Below are 14,182 nucleotides of genomic sequence, written 5' to 3'. Positions count from 1 at the left end.
GAAACATACAAGACTCCATTTTCCCGACCCAAAAGCACATCAAAGCTTGTCAAGGCGAGTGAATATATTTGAGCCGTATGCTAACTGAACCGCAACATGACAAAACGACACAAAAGCACATCAAAGCTTGTCAAGGCGAGTGAATAAATTTGAGCCGTATGCTAATTGACCGCAACATGACAAAACGACGCAATTCTATTACTCGCATCACAAAACTAAATGAAACAGGTTGACCGATAAAACTCAGCAGAAACATACAAGACTCCATTTTCCCGACCCAAAAGCACATCAAAGCTTGTCAAGGCGAGTGAATATATTTGAGCCGTATGCTAACTGAACCGCAACATGACAAAACGACAGAACCTCATCTCGATAGCTGTTTTATAAACATCTGGATTTTATGATATATGGGACAAATAACTCAAGCTAACGTGTCCCGTTTTTGAGTGTGCCGCGTTGTGCTGCTAATACAATTTCAAGCAGTGAATCATTCACTCTGCGGCCTGCCAAAGAAGTGACACATTGCAATCGAGCCACATTGATCTGCTGCCTTCCCCTCGACGCATCCCCTGAATCCACATCTGCACGTGTTTATATGTGCGTCATGGGGAAAAAAGAAAAAAAAACAAATAAATCAACAGTACGAAGCTGACTAAAAGCTGTTGTGTGTTTGGAACAACAAAACCATGACAATGAGCTCCCTCAGTGAGGTCGGCATAAAGGATGAATGGGGATCAAAACAGTCTTAGATTCTAAATTAATGAGGCCAGTGTGACGATAATGAAAGGTTGAAACAAACTTATCAGTGAAACATATGCTAAAAAGTTTGTTGGGAACAACGGCGAGGCGTAGCCCTTTTCGTATAAGGAACCATTCATTGGTAACAACTACTCACACTCGGCCATTTGAATGAATTGTGCCGCGCACATGGCTCAATAAGAATCCGCGGCTCATTATACAATGCCACTTGCATTCTTCTACAAATGCGTCATGGCTATTATGAATAATATAGGAGCAATCCTCTTGCATTAATCAACACTTGCGTGTACGGTGGATTGTTATTCGTTTTTTATCTTGTGACGTATTTCTACACTCTATACAGTCTAAGCGGTTTAAAATTAACTGGATGCATGAAATCTAATTTTTCTCCAGAATGGCCTGGCCACGCTTTGCCACGGCCTCATTTGGCCTGGTCGCTGTTGCTTCTCCTTTACAACAGGCACCAACAATTGGGCGGGATAAACGGTGAACTGTTTGAGTTTCCGATCCACTTGCACAAAAAAATTCAAAAAATAAATCGCACTTGTATGATATGGTGACGTCGCAAATTGCCGCCCAGTAAATGCAAAGAAGCTTTCACACAGACGGAAAACTCAGTAAGCGAGACACAGCCACCAAGACATAGATATACACCATATGCAGCAAATATGTTGTTTTTACAACAACCCTTAACCATATTTACAATTGCATATGTACCTATGGATTAAATACAAGAAGCTTGCGGTATGCATTTTCAATTTTGAAAGACGGGACTCGATTTCATTCATTAGAACGGAACTGGCGTGGAACCATCTAATTGATGGATAACTCGAGAGAGAATTGATCACATTGTATATGATCGTGGAATTTTTTTTGACTTTTTTTTTCCTCTTGTGCAATGTAGCAGTTATATGATGAATAACAGGCAATATTTGGCAATTGCATGAAATACACGATAACACATTGCAAGTGCGTAGGTGCCAGTGAGACCAAGTTTGCATTGTACTTATTGGATTGTGGATTATTCCTAATTGGTGTTTTTATTTGAATTGTGCAACATAGCGGTGACAATGAATGACTAACTAGAGGAATAATCACATAAATGATATGAGAAATACATTGGGCATGTGACCATGGATATTTTTGCCAGTGCATTATTTTATTGTCTTTGTACTTACTTATATTGTGAATGGTGGTGGGCAGCATGAATAACAGTCTCCACAAGCCATGCATCCATATTCATGGTTGTGCATGGGCTGGAGCCTCTCTCAGCTGTCTTTGAGCGAGAGGTGTGGTGCACTCGAGACGAGAACCCAGTGAATGCAGGGCACATAAAGACAAACAAGCATTCAGATTCAAATTTACACCTATGGACAATTTAGAGTCTTGAATGTCCTAACATGCAGGTTTTGAGTGGCTGGCAAGTAGTACTGGAGTACCTGCGGAAAACCAACGCAAGTTCTGAGCCTGAGAAGCGATTTTAACATGGAAAATTCCCCAGGCGGTGAAAATCGAGTTACAGAGCTCAACCGTAATTTTCTTCGTCTATTTTGAGCTCGTCATAAGTGTGTACTCTGTGCATGCATGGAACCACACTGCCCCTAAGCGGCCAACGTGTGCATAGCAAGAAAAATATTTATTTTTATGTATTTGTTTATTTTTATAGTTATTGCTTTAGGTTGTTGTCATTTTAATTTCTCGTTTTTACCGAGGTCTCAAATTAGCCAAGTAAGTCCCAATACTTGTGAAAGTAAGAATAGAAGAATTACAAGAAGAGAAATGATGACAAAGAAATAAGTGAGAGATTTATTCACGGTCTGAATGCAATGCAGCAAAGGCGTGGCAGCGGCAGAATGAAAATGCAAGAGCCTTTTCACATATTTGCAAGGTCATTCTGTACTTGACAAAAAGTATAGCTTGTTACTCGTTTAGCATGTAGTGAAGAATGGGCGTAAGGATAAGATAAGTATTTGAGTTTGGTAATTGAAAAAAATCAACAAATGATCATTTTTGTTAATCATGATTTCAATATCTGCCCTGCGATTGGCTGGCAACTGATTCAGGGTGTCCCCCCGCCTACTGCCCGAAGACAGCTGGGATAGGCTCCAGCACCCCCGCGACCCTAGTGAGGATAAAGCGGTTCGGAAAATGGATGGATGGATGATTTCAATATCAATTAAAAAAATAATCCTTATTATTTTTTCAAATAAGCTTTTTTTCTCCATAACTTCCGAACACTATTCCTTAAAGTAACTAATTTCTTAATTTATTCAGAGTACACCTTTGGTTGAGATTTGGAAAATGTATAGCACATCATAAGTGAAAAAGGCCACCACCTAAATAAATTCATGCCACAATGACAACCTGAGGATGAATGTGCACTTAAAATGATGAGATCAACAATAGTGATGCTCAAGAAATGCAAAGGTTCAACAACTTCATGTACATACCGTGGCTCGCTTAGAACTGTGCAAAGATATTTCTGTCACGCTTGACCTTGAGACAACGTTGCAGGGTGACTCTCTTCCTTATTGGACATTGAGCCCCTCCCCCCTCTCCATTCTCTTTTAGGTGGGAAGGTGACCTTGGACTTCTGCTCACATCCAGCTGCTCCTGATGCCAGCCGGCCAGCCAGCGGATGGCACGCCTGCTGGGAACAGTGGCAGCTTTCGGGGCAAAAGGATCATCTCCTTGATGTCCACCAAGGCGCTGTGGCCAGATAAGATTTTCTAAATGAAACATCACGTCTTGGGAGGAGGTCGCTCACTTAAGATGGCAGAGGCACCTCAACCTATTAGATCAGCGAACAACATCAAAGCAAGCCGCAGGAGCGCGGAAAGAGCCCTGAGCCACAGTAATAACCCAAACAAACATCCTTCCATGTCTCTTTTGCTGGAAAAAATAGACTAATATAGATCAATAAAAAGCTCATACAACACTTTTTTCATAACTTGCACTCATAACATTATATTCAGTGTGTCACCTTTTCACTTACTGTGAAGATTTTTTTTTTCTGAAATGTCAAATATTACCAGGCTGCAAAAAAAATATTTATTGGCCTTCAGCAAAAAAACAACGGATAGTATAGTTGAAAGGCTTTGAAGCAACAATTGCATGGCGTTTTTACCTCTGGTCTAATGCTGCCTCCCTGTGGTCAAAAGAGGAACTGTCTCACCCCGTATGACTGTGATGCCTCGGTGGCTAAATTAAACAAAAAACACCACAGAATTTAATTTAACGTATCATTTCCATTCTTATTGGCTTCTTAATACAACCAACAAACACGTATGACCGCATCTGCTCAAATGAATCCTCTTATTTGCAATTACTGTATGATGTCATTTACACTATAACACTACGTTGATGTAAATCGAAGCGTATTCAAACAAAGACTTTACCTGCCTGCCACAGCTACTCACGGGGGAGATTAGATGTAGCTAATTACCAGAATAACTATATAGATCAACAAATTCAGTAAATATAAGCTTGGGGAATGTGGTGGATCGAGGATATGGCGTTTAATGCGTGAAGGTAAAAGTTAAAAAAAAAAATTTGTGTGGTTGTGTGGTTAAGCACGTTAAGGTTAGCACATTTACATTCAATATGAGTTTAAAAAACATTGTAGTTGAATTATTAACACTAAAAAGTGAGTCTTTTAGTAGTCATTGCATTCTTTTACCTAACAGTTGGCTTTTCATATTGTTTGCCATGCCAAATTAGGAATATATCTATGGCAACGGATATTAAATTTGTTGACATTAAGAAGTTGAACTGTCATGGCTGAACATTAACTTATAAAATACAAACTACATTTTTACACGCTTGAAAGGCTGACATTCGTTTTATTGAACAGATTATTTAGAAAAGAAAACGAGTGTCATGTATAAATTGACAGTAAATGCACGAACATACAAATTTGCACCGCATATATACATAGTATATAGTACAATAAGCGAAACGCATTGAAACTGCCAGTGAGAGTTTGATGGTGGCAGCATCTCAGCGACTGATTATGATGGGCCAACAAGTCTTCATGAATTTGTCACACCAGCGTTTCAGGCAGTGCATCTCCACTGTTTGTCGACAGGATCTGCCAAATATGGCCGTTTGCTTTCCCAGAGGCTCGTTCTGGTGCAGTTCTAGTGGGTCTGCTCTGAGTCTGGGGTTGTCGTGCCAGACTGATGGAGGGCGTGGAATGAGACACACGCATCTCAACAAGAGGTCGTAACAAACAATCTCCATGATCTGTAAGGATTGGATGGACAGGGCGTCTCGTCCCGTCTGCCAGGTTGTCTGAGCTGAGGGCTCCGGATTGGCTGGTGGGTACCCGATGTAATGAAGGTAATGGTTGCCTGGGTCCCGTCTGGTCGCGAGGGCGGTTGCCGCTGCTGCTGCGAGTCACCCGTAGGTGTGGCCTGCCTTGTGAAGCATCCAATGAGGTTTGGGTCGGGCTGACGGGCAGCTTGCTGTTACCTTGGCGACCGCTCAGCCCTTCTGACGATCCAAATGACTTCCATTCAGACATGTCTCTTAGGGAGCCTGAGAGAGAACAGACGTTGGACATTTGAAGGTTGCATCTTCTTTGTCCTTTGATGATTACGAATGTAGTGCAACCTCGTTATCCAAAAGGAAGTGACAGAAAAATAAATTATCCCCCTTATAGAAAGGCATTCAAAACAACATGTGAAGGTGAAAGCGTGCAAAGCGAGTTGACATCTGGAAGGAAAATTCATGACGTCACTGACGTCACCGACGGCTCGACTATCATCACCTTAGCAGTGAGTACAAAAAATGTATCATTCAACACCATATTTTGGCATACGTCTGTCACAAATAAGTGGCAGACGTAATACTTTTGATGCGTTCCGAACTGTGCTCTCGTGAGGTATGCTGAGCTCTTGCGCGCTGAATAATGTCTGTCAATAATGTGTTCTCAGTCCATCTTTTGGAAAAATGTGTCACAACAAATACAAAAGGCAATATATGCACATGTACGCTTGAACGGAGCTCACGTGATGTGAGAAATTCTGAAGCTCTGCGCAACACGGCGCGTTTTTACAGAATTTCCGAATTGTACATGCATTCAGAGGTTCCAGTCTATTTGTTATGTTAGCTACGGTGCACTGATCCGATGAAAATGTGCAGGCCATGAGCGTATTACCATTGATGTCAAGGTCAATAACATTCTTGCTGAAAAGTGGATGCCAGGTGTCCCAGAAGTGATCCTCCGAGGCCTCTTCTAGCACATAGACAAAAGAGAGAGCGAGACTAATGACCGTGCCTAAGTGAAACATAAATACTTCTGCCGTACCTCTAATTATTCTACACGAGAGTATAATTATAGTTTACTTCACAGCATGTTGGGAGCAGAGTCATTTTAGACGAAGCGCAAAGTGACTGCCACAACACCATTAATCTCGGTTATAAAAATGTTGCCAGAGTCTAATGGGAGCTGCTTTTACACACACGCACATGCCAAACCAACTGCCATTCACAGCTGGAGAACAGCAGCACATCTGATTTCAACTTTACCTGTCGTAAAGGTAGTTGGCGAGTGTCTCGGCGCGTCGCCACTTTCCGACAGCAGCTGGTCGTCCTCCAGCAGCAGGAGTCGATCGGACAGGACGGGAGAGCTGTTGTCGTAGGGGGACGCCTCGCCGCTGGACATGGACTCGTTGGAGGAGCACCGCTCCATCGGGGAGGACTCACGCGGTGACACCAGCCTTGAATCGCTGAAAGAAAAAAAAAAAAAGATGGATGGATGGATGGATGCTATGTGTGATTGAGCCCATTATGAGAGACAATCGGAGCCTGGGTGACACTCACGAGTAACACGTATCCTTCCGCCGCAGCAAGTAGTCCACAACATCAGGATCTGTTTCTAGGAGACTGAGCAGTACCTCATTCTGCAGCTCGGCAGGAACCTGAAAGTGAATGAGGTCATGTTGTTGCTATGTTACGCTTCGTTGTTCATTTGGATGTGAATGTATTTTCATATTTAGTCACGGGTTAAAGGAGTCAAGACTTCAATCTGAAATCTACTCATCAAAGGTGAATATACTTAGCGAATGTGAACTCTTTTTTTTAAAACCTTTAAAAGTTTAACGCGTTTGCTCCATAGATGTATTCTTGAAAAAAAAAACAATTAAAAAAAACAAATGAAAAGAATTTTAAAAAATCATCCCGTGAAAAATGCAAAGCAGTCCCGTTTTTTTTTCCCCCCATAAGCTTAGCCTGGGTTTGCAGTGATTAGATTCATAAGTGAACATTATGATACAACAACAAGTACCGTGTTAACCTTCCAGTTTTCTCCTTTTCACAACAACGGAATTTAACTTCACACCACCGAGAGCCTCTAAGTCTTGGCCGAAATTCTACTTTGTTTAGCGGTGACCATCAAAGTGTACTTGTTTCCATTTCATTAGGCGCCGGCGCTCCATTAAAACATTCCGCTCGCTCGATAGTAAACAGTTTACAGTGAGCGTTGACTTACCAGGAATAGAGAGTCACAGGAATTGATCATGGTTTGGAGCACGCTGATGATGGCGCTGCTCTCCTCGGCGCGGGCTAAACTCTGAACAGCAAACTCCTTGTCGGAGTTTTTTTGCTTGTGCAGAAGGTTGGGTCCCAGGATGGTGGCTAAATTGAGTGAAGTCATCTTGTTTCCTGGTTTCTGAGCATATCAACGACAGAGTTTCGGCACTATTATTCAGGATGATTACCACATTTTTAAACATTAACAGGAGCCATGAATAACAGCGCGTACTCACGGGTTATTGTCAATGACAAGGCAACTTGGACCTTCTCTCTTAATTGGCAATGTTTTCTCCATCCGAAATGATTCATTAACCATGATGTTTAATTCACAAGCACACATCCCCGCGACATCTTCCACAGAGGTTAATTATAGACAATGTAATGACGCTACACTGTTCCGCCACCATTCATTACCTGCTAATCAGTAACTGTGACATTGACCTTCTTTTTAGACAAACAAGTACAAGCGCAGATTGAAAGTGATGATGAAATGTGCACTCAACCTCCACAAGATGCAGTGGCACAATCAATTCAAAGAAGGCATCCTTTCCTGTCATTTTGTGAAATAATCGCCCCCCAAAACAGTTCTCTCACTGTGACGTATCGCAGTTTTAACTGCAGCGACTACAATCTTTTGAAACGCTACAGTGGGCTTTAGCTTTACAGATGCCACGTCCGTACTACAGGAATCTACATAACACATGGTGGGAGTCATATCATAGTCAAGACAATTCCAACATGTTGGCTTTTATATTCCCCAAAGAGGGGTGTTGATTTGGGGGGGGTATCTTTTTTTTAAGTGGACATTAAACTGTGTGATTACACCTTGTCTGGAACAACAAGAACAATCTTATGACAGTCATCATTAATATGGACACTAGTTGACTTTACAATATGGCAATAGCAGTCCGACAGTGTCACTCAAAACTTTATTCATTCATTCATTTTCCGATCCGCTTATTATCACAAAGGTCGCGGGGGTTGCTGGAACCTATCCCAGCTGTTGTCAGGCAGTAGGCGGGGGACACCCTGAACCAGTTGCCAGCCAATCGCAGGGCACATACAGACAAACAACTATCCGCGCTCACACTCACACCCGGGGACAATTTTGAGTGGTCAATCAGCCTGCCATGCATGTTTTTGGAATGTGGGAGGAAACCGGAGTACCCACAGAAAACCCACATAGGCCCGGGAAACTCCACACAGGGAGGACGGAGCTGGGATTGAACTCGGTATCTCTGCACTGTGAGGTCGACGCACTAACCACTGGACCACCGGGCCGCCTCAAAACTTTATTATGTAATTTTATTGATTTTAATTTATTTTAGAGTCAAGTTCAGTTTTGGGTTTTATTTGGGTGAGCAGGTGTACCTAAAAAAAAACTGGCCAATGGGGATTGAAATCACGGTGTCAAGCCTAGAAGTGTTTCAAATGTAGGTTTGCAGCACAGATTCAAATTTGGGTTTCAAGCAATTTTTATTTATTTTTTTTGGAGTACCTGCTCTTCCACAAGTACTACAAATTTCAAACCAGGAGTGCCTCTTTACCTTGTGTCCCTCCTCATCTAGCATGTCTTCAGCATGTGCAGCCACGGCGGCCAGCAAGCAGAGGAGGCGATGCAGTGTATCACAATTGCAAGGAGGAAGCAAGAACATCAAGAGCTGGATGGCCTTCTGTTGCTCTGCCCGCTCCAACACTGCATTGTCAGGACAGAAAAAAGACGGCAATGACTGACGCCTGCTTTGTCGTCCTATTTGATGCGTATGCGTGTGCACGCGTGTGCCTCACACGCCGTGTTGACGAATGTCGTGTAGAGCTCTCTCGTCAACAGAGGGTCGGGCATGTCGCGGAGGAATTCTTTCAGCAACGCCGCCACATCGTGAACGCTGTGCTGCTCATCTAAATGCAGCTCCCAGCCCTGATCCAGCTCTTCACGCATCTGAGGGGAAAAGAAAACAAACAATACACACATTGCTGTTGCTGCTGCTGCTGGTGCTGGAGTGGTGGGTAGTACATGTTCATTTATTGACCTCTCACCTGCCTCACCCTCTTCTTGGAACTCCCCACACGGAAAATTCCCACTGTCTGTAAACCTACGCAGAGATGATAGCAATCTCAGACATGATTCATGGGGGGGAAATCAAGAATAAAGGAATCACCTGAGGAGCTGAGCCATGTGGCAACGAGCAATTCAATGGCCCCGCCCCCACCCCCAGGTTGAACCGTAAATACATCACAAACTTGGGTCCCAAAATAGTTTTGAATCGTTTCAAACTCATCTTACAACAACTCACTTCAGAATAGGATTTAAAAAGCAAACCAACAAAAAGTAAAAAATAAAAATCTCAGTCGAGATGAATGACTTCAACATACTTTCTTGATTCCAACGACTACTACTTTCTTATTTCGACCGGGCTTTGGTGCCATGTTAAAGTGCTTCAGAAAGAGCACAAAAATTAATGAATTTCCAGCAAATGGCTCTGGATCAGTTCCGCGGGACAAAAAAAATACCAAAAAGTCAATCTGGGAATAGCAAAGGGCAGTGTCGTCTTCCACGACGCTTCACATTTAGGTGATGAGTACCGTGATTTTCCAGGTGCTGGCAGCAGAGTTCCACCACCTTGGGCACTTGGGGGTACATGGGGTTTAGGCTCAGCTTTTTGTCGTGCCTCTTCTTCCTGTTTTTGCCCGTCGCCTCCACTGGCAGAGACAATTGGAGGGCCTCCAAGAGCTGCGACTGGTTATCGTCCAGGTCGGTGATGCAGTCCACCGACACGCCGCCCTTAAAATGGAATGGGTGACAATCACACTGTACATTTTTTGTTAAATTAACTTAATATCAGGCATTCCTTATAATAAATCAAGATGTGGGGTATTTTTAATTTTCACAATTAAAAATATCAGCAACTAAGGTTTTTTTTTTTTTTTTTTGGTCCTTACTGGAAAAGGGACGTGTCTGCTTCTGGGAGGGCCACTATTTGAGGAAACATTTATTTATTTTTACTCAAGCAATTATAGTGAAGTGTATTAAAATGTAACATGCATTATTATAATTATAAGTTGTATGCCATCCTACTTCTTTGCTGTGGCTGTGTGGCCGACGTATGGCATGTTCCTTATATGTTCACTTAAGGATTTAAATGTTGTATTTGTTTAACTAAACTATACTACCATATGTCATAGTTTTTTTTTTTTATTATCAGTACAATGTGATAACCATTTTCAAGAAATGTATTGTGTTTGGCAAGGAGTGTTTAGCACAGTGAAAGTAAAGGTAATTACAACCAACGCTTATTAAAAAAAAAAAAAGGATATTCAAGTGGATGCATTCTACGAGGGCAGAGGCTACTGTTGGAAGACATACGGTATGATTGTGAGTTTTAATCGTACCCTCCTGCGCGTCCTTGGAGCTGCGTCGGGCGCTGCAGCGAACGGCGACTTATTGGGGCTTTCCGAATTGGAGCTGAGGGACGAGTTGCTGCTCGACAGCTCTTTGTTGGCCCGTTTGAATGTGGAGGTGAAGTGGAGGAAGGACAGCACCAGCTCGGTGGGGTCGCAGTGCTGCTCCTGTGGTGCGTCGTGGCGCTGCTTGTGCGTGCGGTCGTTGCTGATGACCTGCGCTAGCGGGATGCTGAAGGCTTGGGGCGTCGCCTCTGTGGGGAAAGAAAGTGAGCGCACGGATATGGTAGTTGATGCCGATACCTTTGCCGAGGAGTTGCTGTACGAATAATCAACAAAAAAAGCATTCTTTGATGCAGGAATGTACAAAATGTTTTGAATGTTGCTGAACGCAACATTTTCATTCATTCTGAATGAGTGGTGCTTATCCTTCAGATTGTATCGAGTGGCATATTTTACATCGGAAAGTGTATTCAACAAGTGTGGACTGAGGGCGGCACACATTCCGTATTCAGAGTTTGAGAGTACTTAGTGCTTCTGTAAACATAAAGGGTAAAAAAGGAAGGAGGGGGCGTGGCTTTGTCAGAAGAAGAGCTGCAACCAATGGGCTCCCGGATCAGACTGTTTTTGTTTATCTTTCGTGAACTTGAGTACATTTATAGAGATTCTTTTCAAGTGTCTGAAGCCTGGTAGCTCTTAAGTGGAGGGCGGAGGAGGAGCTGAAGTAAATTACATTCCTCAGTGGAGAACACGCTTTAACATCATGATGTAATCATTAAAAAAAAAAAAAAAACCTAAAAATAACTACTGTAGATGGGATATAACTTCGCTTTGACTCAGCAAATTTAAAACACTGAAAGACATGGTCATACAATGGAAAAGTAAAAGTATATCTATGTTTATATACAGGTATATGTTATATCTATATTTGTTCTACTGCTTCTTCCTTTCATAACTTTGCTGCTGTGAATTGGGAATTTCTCCATTGTGAGACTAATAAAGGTTTTCTTATCTTATTTTATCTACTTAAACATTTCCTATGGCGCTGGTCCGAGGATCATGGGTAAACTGGAGCCTATTCCAGTTGAGTTTGGGCAAGTTGAACCCTGGATGAATACAAACACTTTCAGACCTATGGAAAATTCACTCTTCAATGAGTCTAACGGGGTTTTTTTTGTTGTTGTTTTTGTCATGCAGAAGGAAGTTGGAGTGCCTATTAAAAAAAAAAAAAAAAGGGGGGGCAAGCAAACCGTATCAGGGCTGTGCAAAACTCTGAATTTCAAAATTCAAAGCAATTCAAATCAATTCAGTGGATGAATGTGAATTTGAATTGACTCCACCACACAGGATGTTGAATTGTATTTGAATTCCAAAAAGTGGAACTCAATTCTATGCAATTCAGAGAAACTCATCCCCATCACATATCAGGTGTGCTCCGAAACAAAATGTCCAAAAGACATAAATAAAGCGAGATGCTTGTGACGATTCCATCTACATACGCATTTGTGACATATTTTTGAAGAAAAAGGGGCTGTGGCAGCTCACTTGCTTCTTTTTCAGGCTTTTGTGTCAAACACCGCTGTTAACTGAAAGTGGCATAAGCCTGGAGAAAAGTATCTATCAGGGCCCAACCGGGTGTCTTAACTTCCGCACTACCAACAGTGATGTGACAAAGTGCTACACAAAAAGCCTGAAAAAGAAGCACACAGTGAGAGAGGTGAATAATCTGACTGCAGAGCAGTGGCGAGATGTTGCACAACACTGCGCCATAAGCCTTTAGCCAATTAGCACCGGGTCATAAGCATGGAAGAATCAAGTGTACTCAAGGGTACAAAAGTACTCCCATTAAGCGTGTACCCAAAATAGTATTTCACACATATTACCTCTGTCTTTACTCTTCTCCTTGGAAAGTGAATCCAATTTACGCCTGAGCGACTTCTTGTATTTGTGGCCATCTGAAAAAAGGTGACAAACACAAAAACAACTTTTAATCTGCCTTTTTCTGTGTCTGTTGCTTTAAAGGGCAAAATAAAACACGTAGTATTAGAGCGGAACTCTTGTAACAGTAACACACAGGAATGAGTTAGATGTGTGTGTACATTTGGGAATGGTGACGTGGCAGCCCAGGTTGCGATCGCGAAGGAGTCGCCTGAAGGCAACGTCCTGCAGACGAACCCTCTCTAGCTCGGAGAGGCTTTGCAGTGGGACGGGCTTCAGACCCACGGAGCGTCCCGACACACTGTTCCATGTGAAGCTTCCCTGAGGACACACGCACACAGAAATTAGAAGACATTAAAAGGAACTGAAATGAATTTCCCCAAGACCCAATTATACAATTTGTACGGGGATAATTTGAGTTTAACTGGATCGAGGCACAGTACAAGTGGCGTGACAGCACTTTGTTCGCCAAGAGGCGATGTGTCGCAGGGGGCTGAGCCTTTACTAATGATGCTAATGAATTCCACTGGAGCAATATGATGGTTGAAAATGGCCCAAAGTACTGGGACACCTCACAATTACAAACCAGTGGGATGATCTTAACAAGTAATGCTAGTGAATAATGACAAAATTAATACTTTGAAAGGAACACAAGAAATGGATTATTTTTTTTCAATGGCGTGGTCTCACTCAATAGTGAAAACGGCATGCGCTGCAAACAAAGCAGCAAGTGAAAAGTGGCTGCAGTCAAGGCCTAAAAAGCAAAGCATCTCCAGGGAGGAAACCAAGAATTTCACATTCGTGTACTCTGGACTTCAGGAAGTACTTGAGTGCAATTACTATTAAGACTGACTATCTTTGAACAAACTTTTTGGAGCCCAAGGAAATGGAGGTACAGCACTTGTACACAGGGAATCTTGGTAAGGGTCAAATATACCAAAATTTGGCGTGAAATCAAGGAAACATGAAAATTTATTTTTTACTGCTTGTACCCAAATAGTAGGGTCTTGGGTGTGCCTGCCCACCTATCAAGATATTTAACAACCAAGAAAATGTTCTCTTCCTCAAAAGAAAATGCATCTGTGATCGAGCAGTTCTGCACTGAAAAATAGTTTGATAACTCAACAGAGCGACAAACCCACTAACTTAACACCGAGTTGGTGCTCCCTTTGTCGCATTCCCGAGGTACGCCACAAGTCGTCACGGTGACGAAAGCTGTGCAAGCAATTGCATGAGACAGACAGAACCTGCCGCCAAAACTGAGTGATTTGAACCGTAGTGTGACTTGTAGATGTTAAGTATGCTGCAATCTTAATCCTTTGTGTATTTTGAAAAAAGTCAGAGACCTGTGATTAGGAAACTGTTGCAGGGAAATTGCATCATAAAGCTGGAAGTCTACAATTCAACAACATCCTAGGGATGAGCGGATTAGAAAATGGATTGATGAAGTATTGTGGTTTCTGAAGGCCAAATCATTAAACATTCATTCATTCATTCATTTTCCGAACCGCTTGATCCTCACTAGGGTCGCGACAATAGCTGGAGCCTA

At 42.4% G+C, this 14,182-nt stretch overlaps 2 protein-coding genes across 5 annotated transcripts in view; both read right to left on the bottom strand.

The window, feature by feature from the left end:
* mid1 (midline 1) overlaps positions 1–2,234 on the bottom strand; it is a 42,781-nt gene extending 40,547 nt beyond the window's left edge. The window contains exon 1 of the mRNA XM_019895513.1: positions 1,938–2,234. The gene's annotated coding sequence lies outside the window, so the exon portion shown is untranslated. The remainder of the gene's footprint in view (positions 1–1,937) is intronic.
* Positions 2,235–3,992: 1,758 nt separating this feature from the next.
* The window catches only part of LOC109531302 (rho GTPase-activating protein 6), a 23,576-nt gene continuing 13,386 nt past the window's right edge, over positions 3,993–14,182 (bottom strand). For all 4 annotated transcript variants that reach the window (XM_019895534.1, XM_019895533.1, XM_019895536.1 and 1 more), the window contains exons 2-13: positions 12,795–12,954; positions 12,579–12,650; positions 10,687–10,949; positions 9,880–10,078; positions 9,334–9,389; positions 9,085–9,235; positions 8,844–8,992; positions 7,253–7,432; positions 6,586–6,683; positions 6,292–6,491; positions 5,921–5,998; positions 3,993–5,298 (exon numbers count right to left, since the gene is read on the bottom strand). In XM_019895534.1, the coding sequence (XP_019751093.1) occupies positions 4,802–5,298; positions 5,921–5,998; positions 6,292–6,491; positions 6,586–6,683; positions 7,253–7,432; positions 8,844–8,992; positions 9,085–9,235; positions 9,334–9,389; positions 9,880–10,078; positions 10,687–10,949; positions 12,579–12,650; positions 12,795–12,954 (2,103 nt within the window). In that variant the 3' untranslated portion in view covers positions 3,993–4,801. The remainder of the gene's footprint in view (positions 5,299–5,920; positions 5,999–6,291; positions 6,492–6,585; positions 6,684–7,252; positions 7,433–8,843; positions 8,993–9,084; positions 9,236–9,333; positions 9,390–9,879; positions 10,079–10,686; positions 10,950–12,578; positions 12,651–12,794; positions 12,955–14,182) is intronic.

The sequence above is a fragment of the Hippocampus comes genome, unplaced genomic scaffold, assembly GCF_001891065.2.
Source record: "Hippocampus comes isolate QL1 unplaced genomic scaffold, H_comes_QL1_v1.1 scaffold237, whole genome shotgun sequence".
In the NCBI taxonomy this organism is placed as follows: domain Eukaryota; kingdom Metazoa; phylum Chordata; class Actinopteri; order Syngnathiformes; family Syngnathidae; genus Hippocampus; species Hippocampus comes.
Note: the sequence above shows the minus strand (reverse complement) of the source record. Positions and strands in the feature narration are given on the sequence as shown.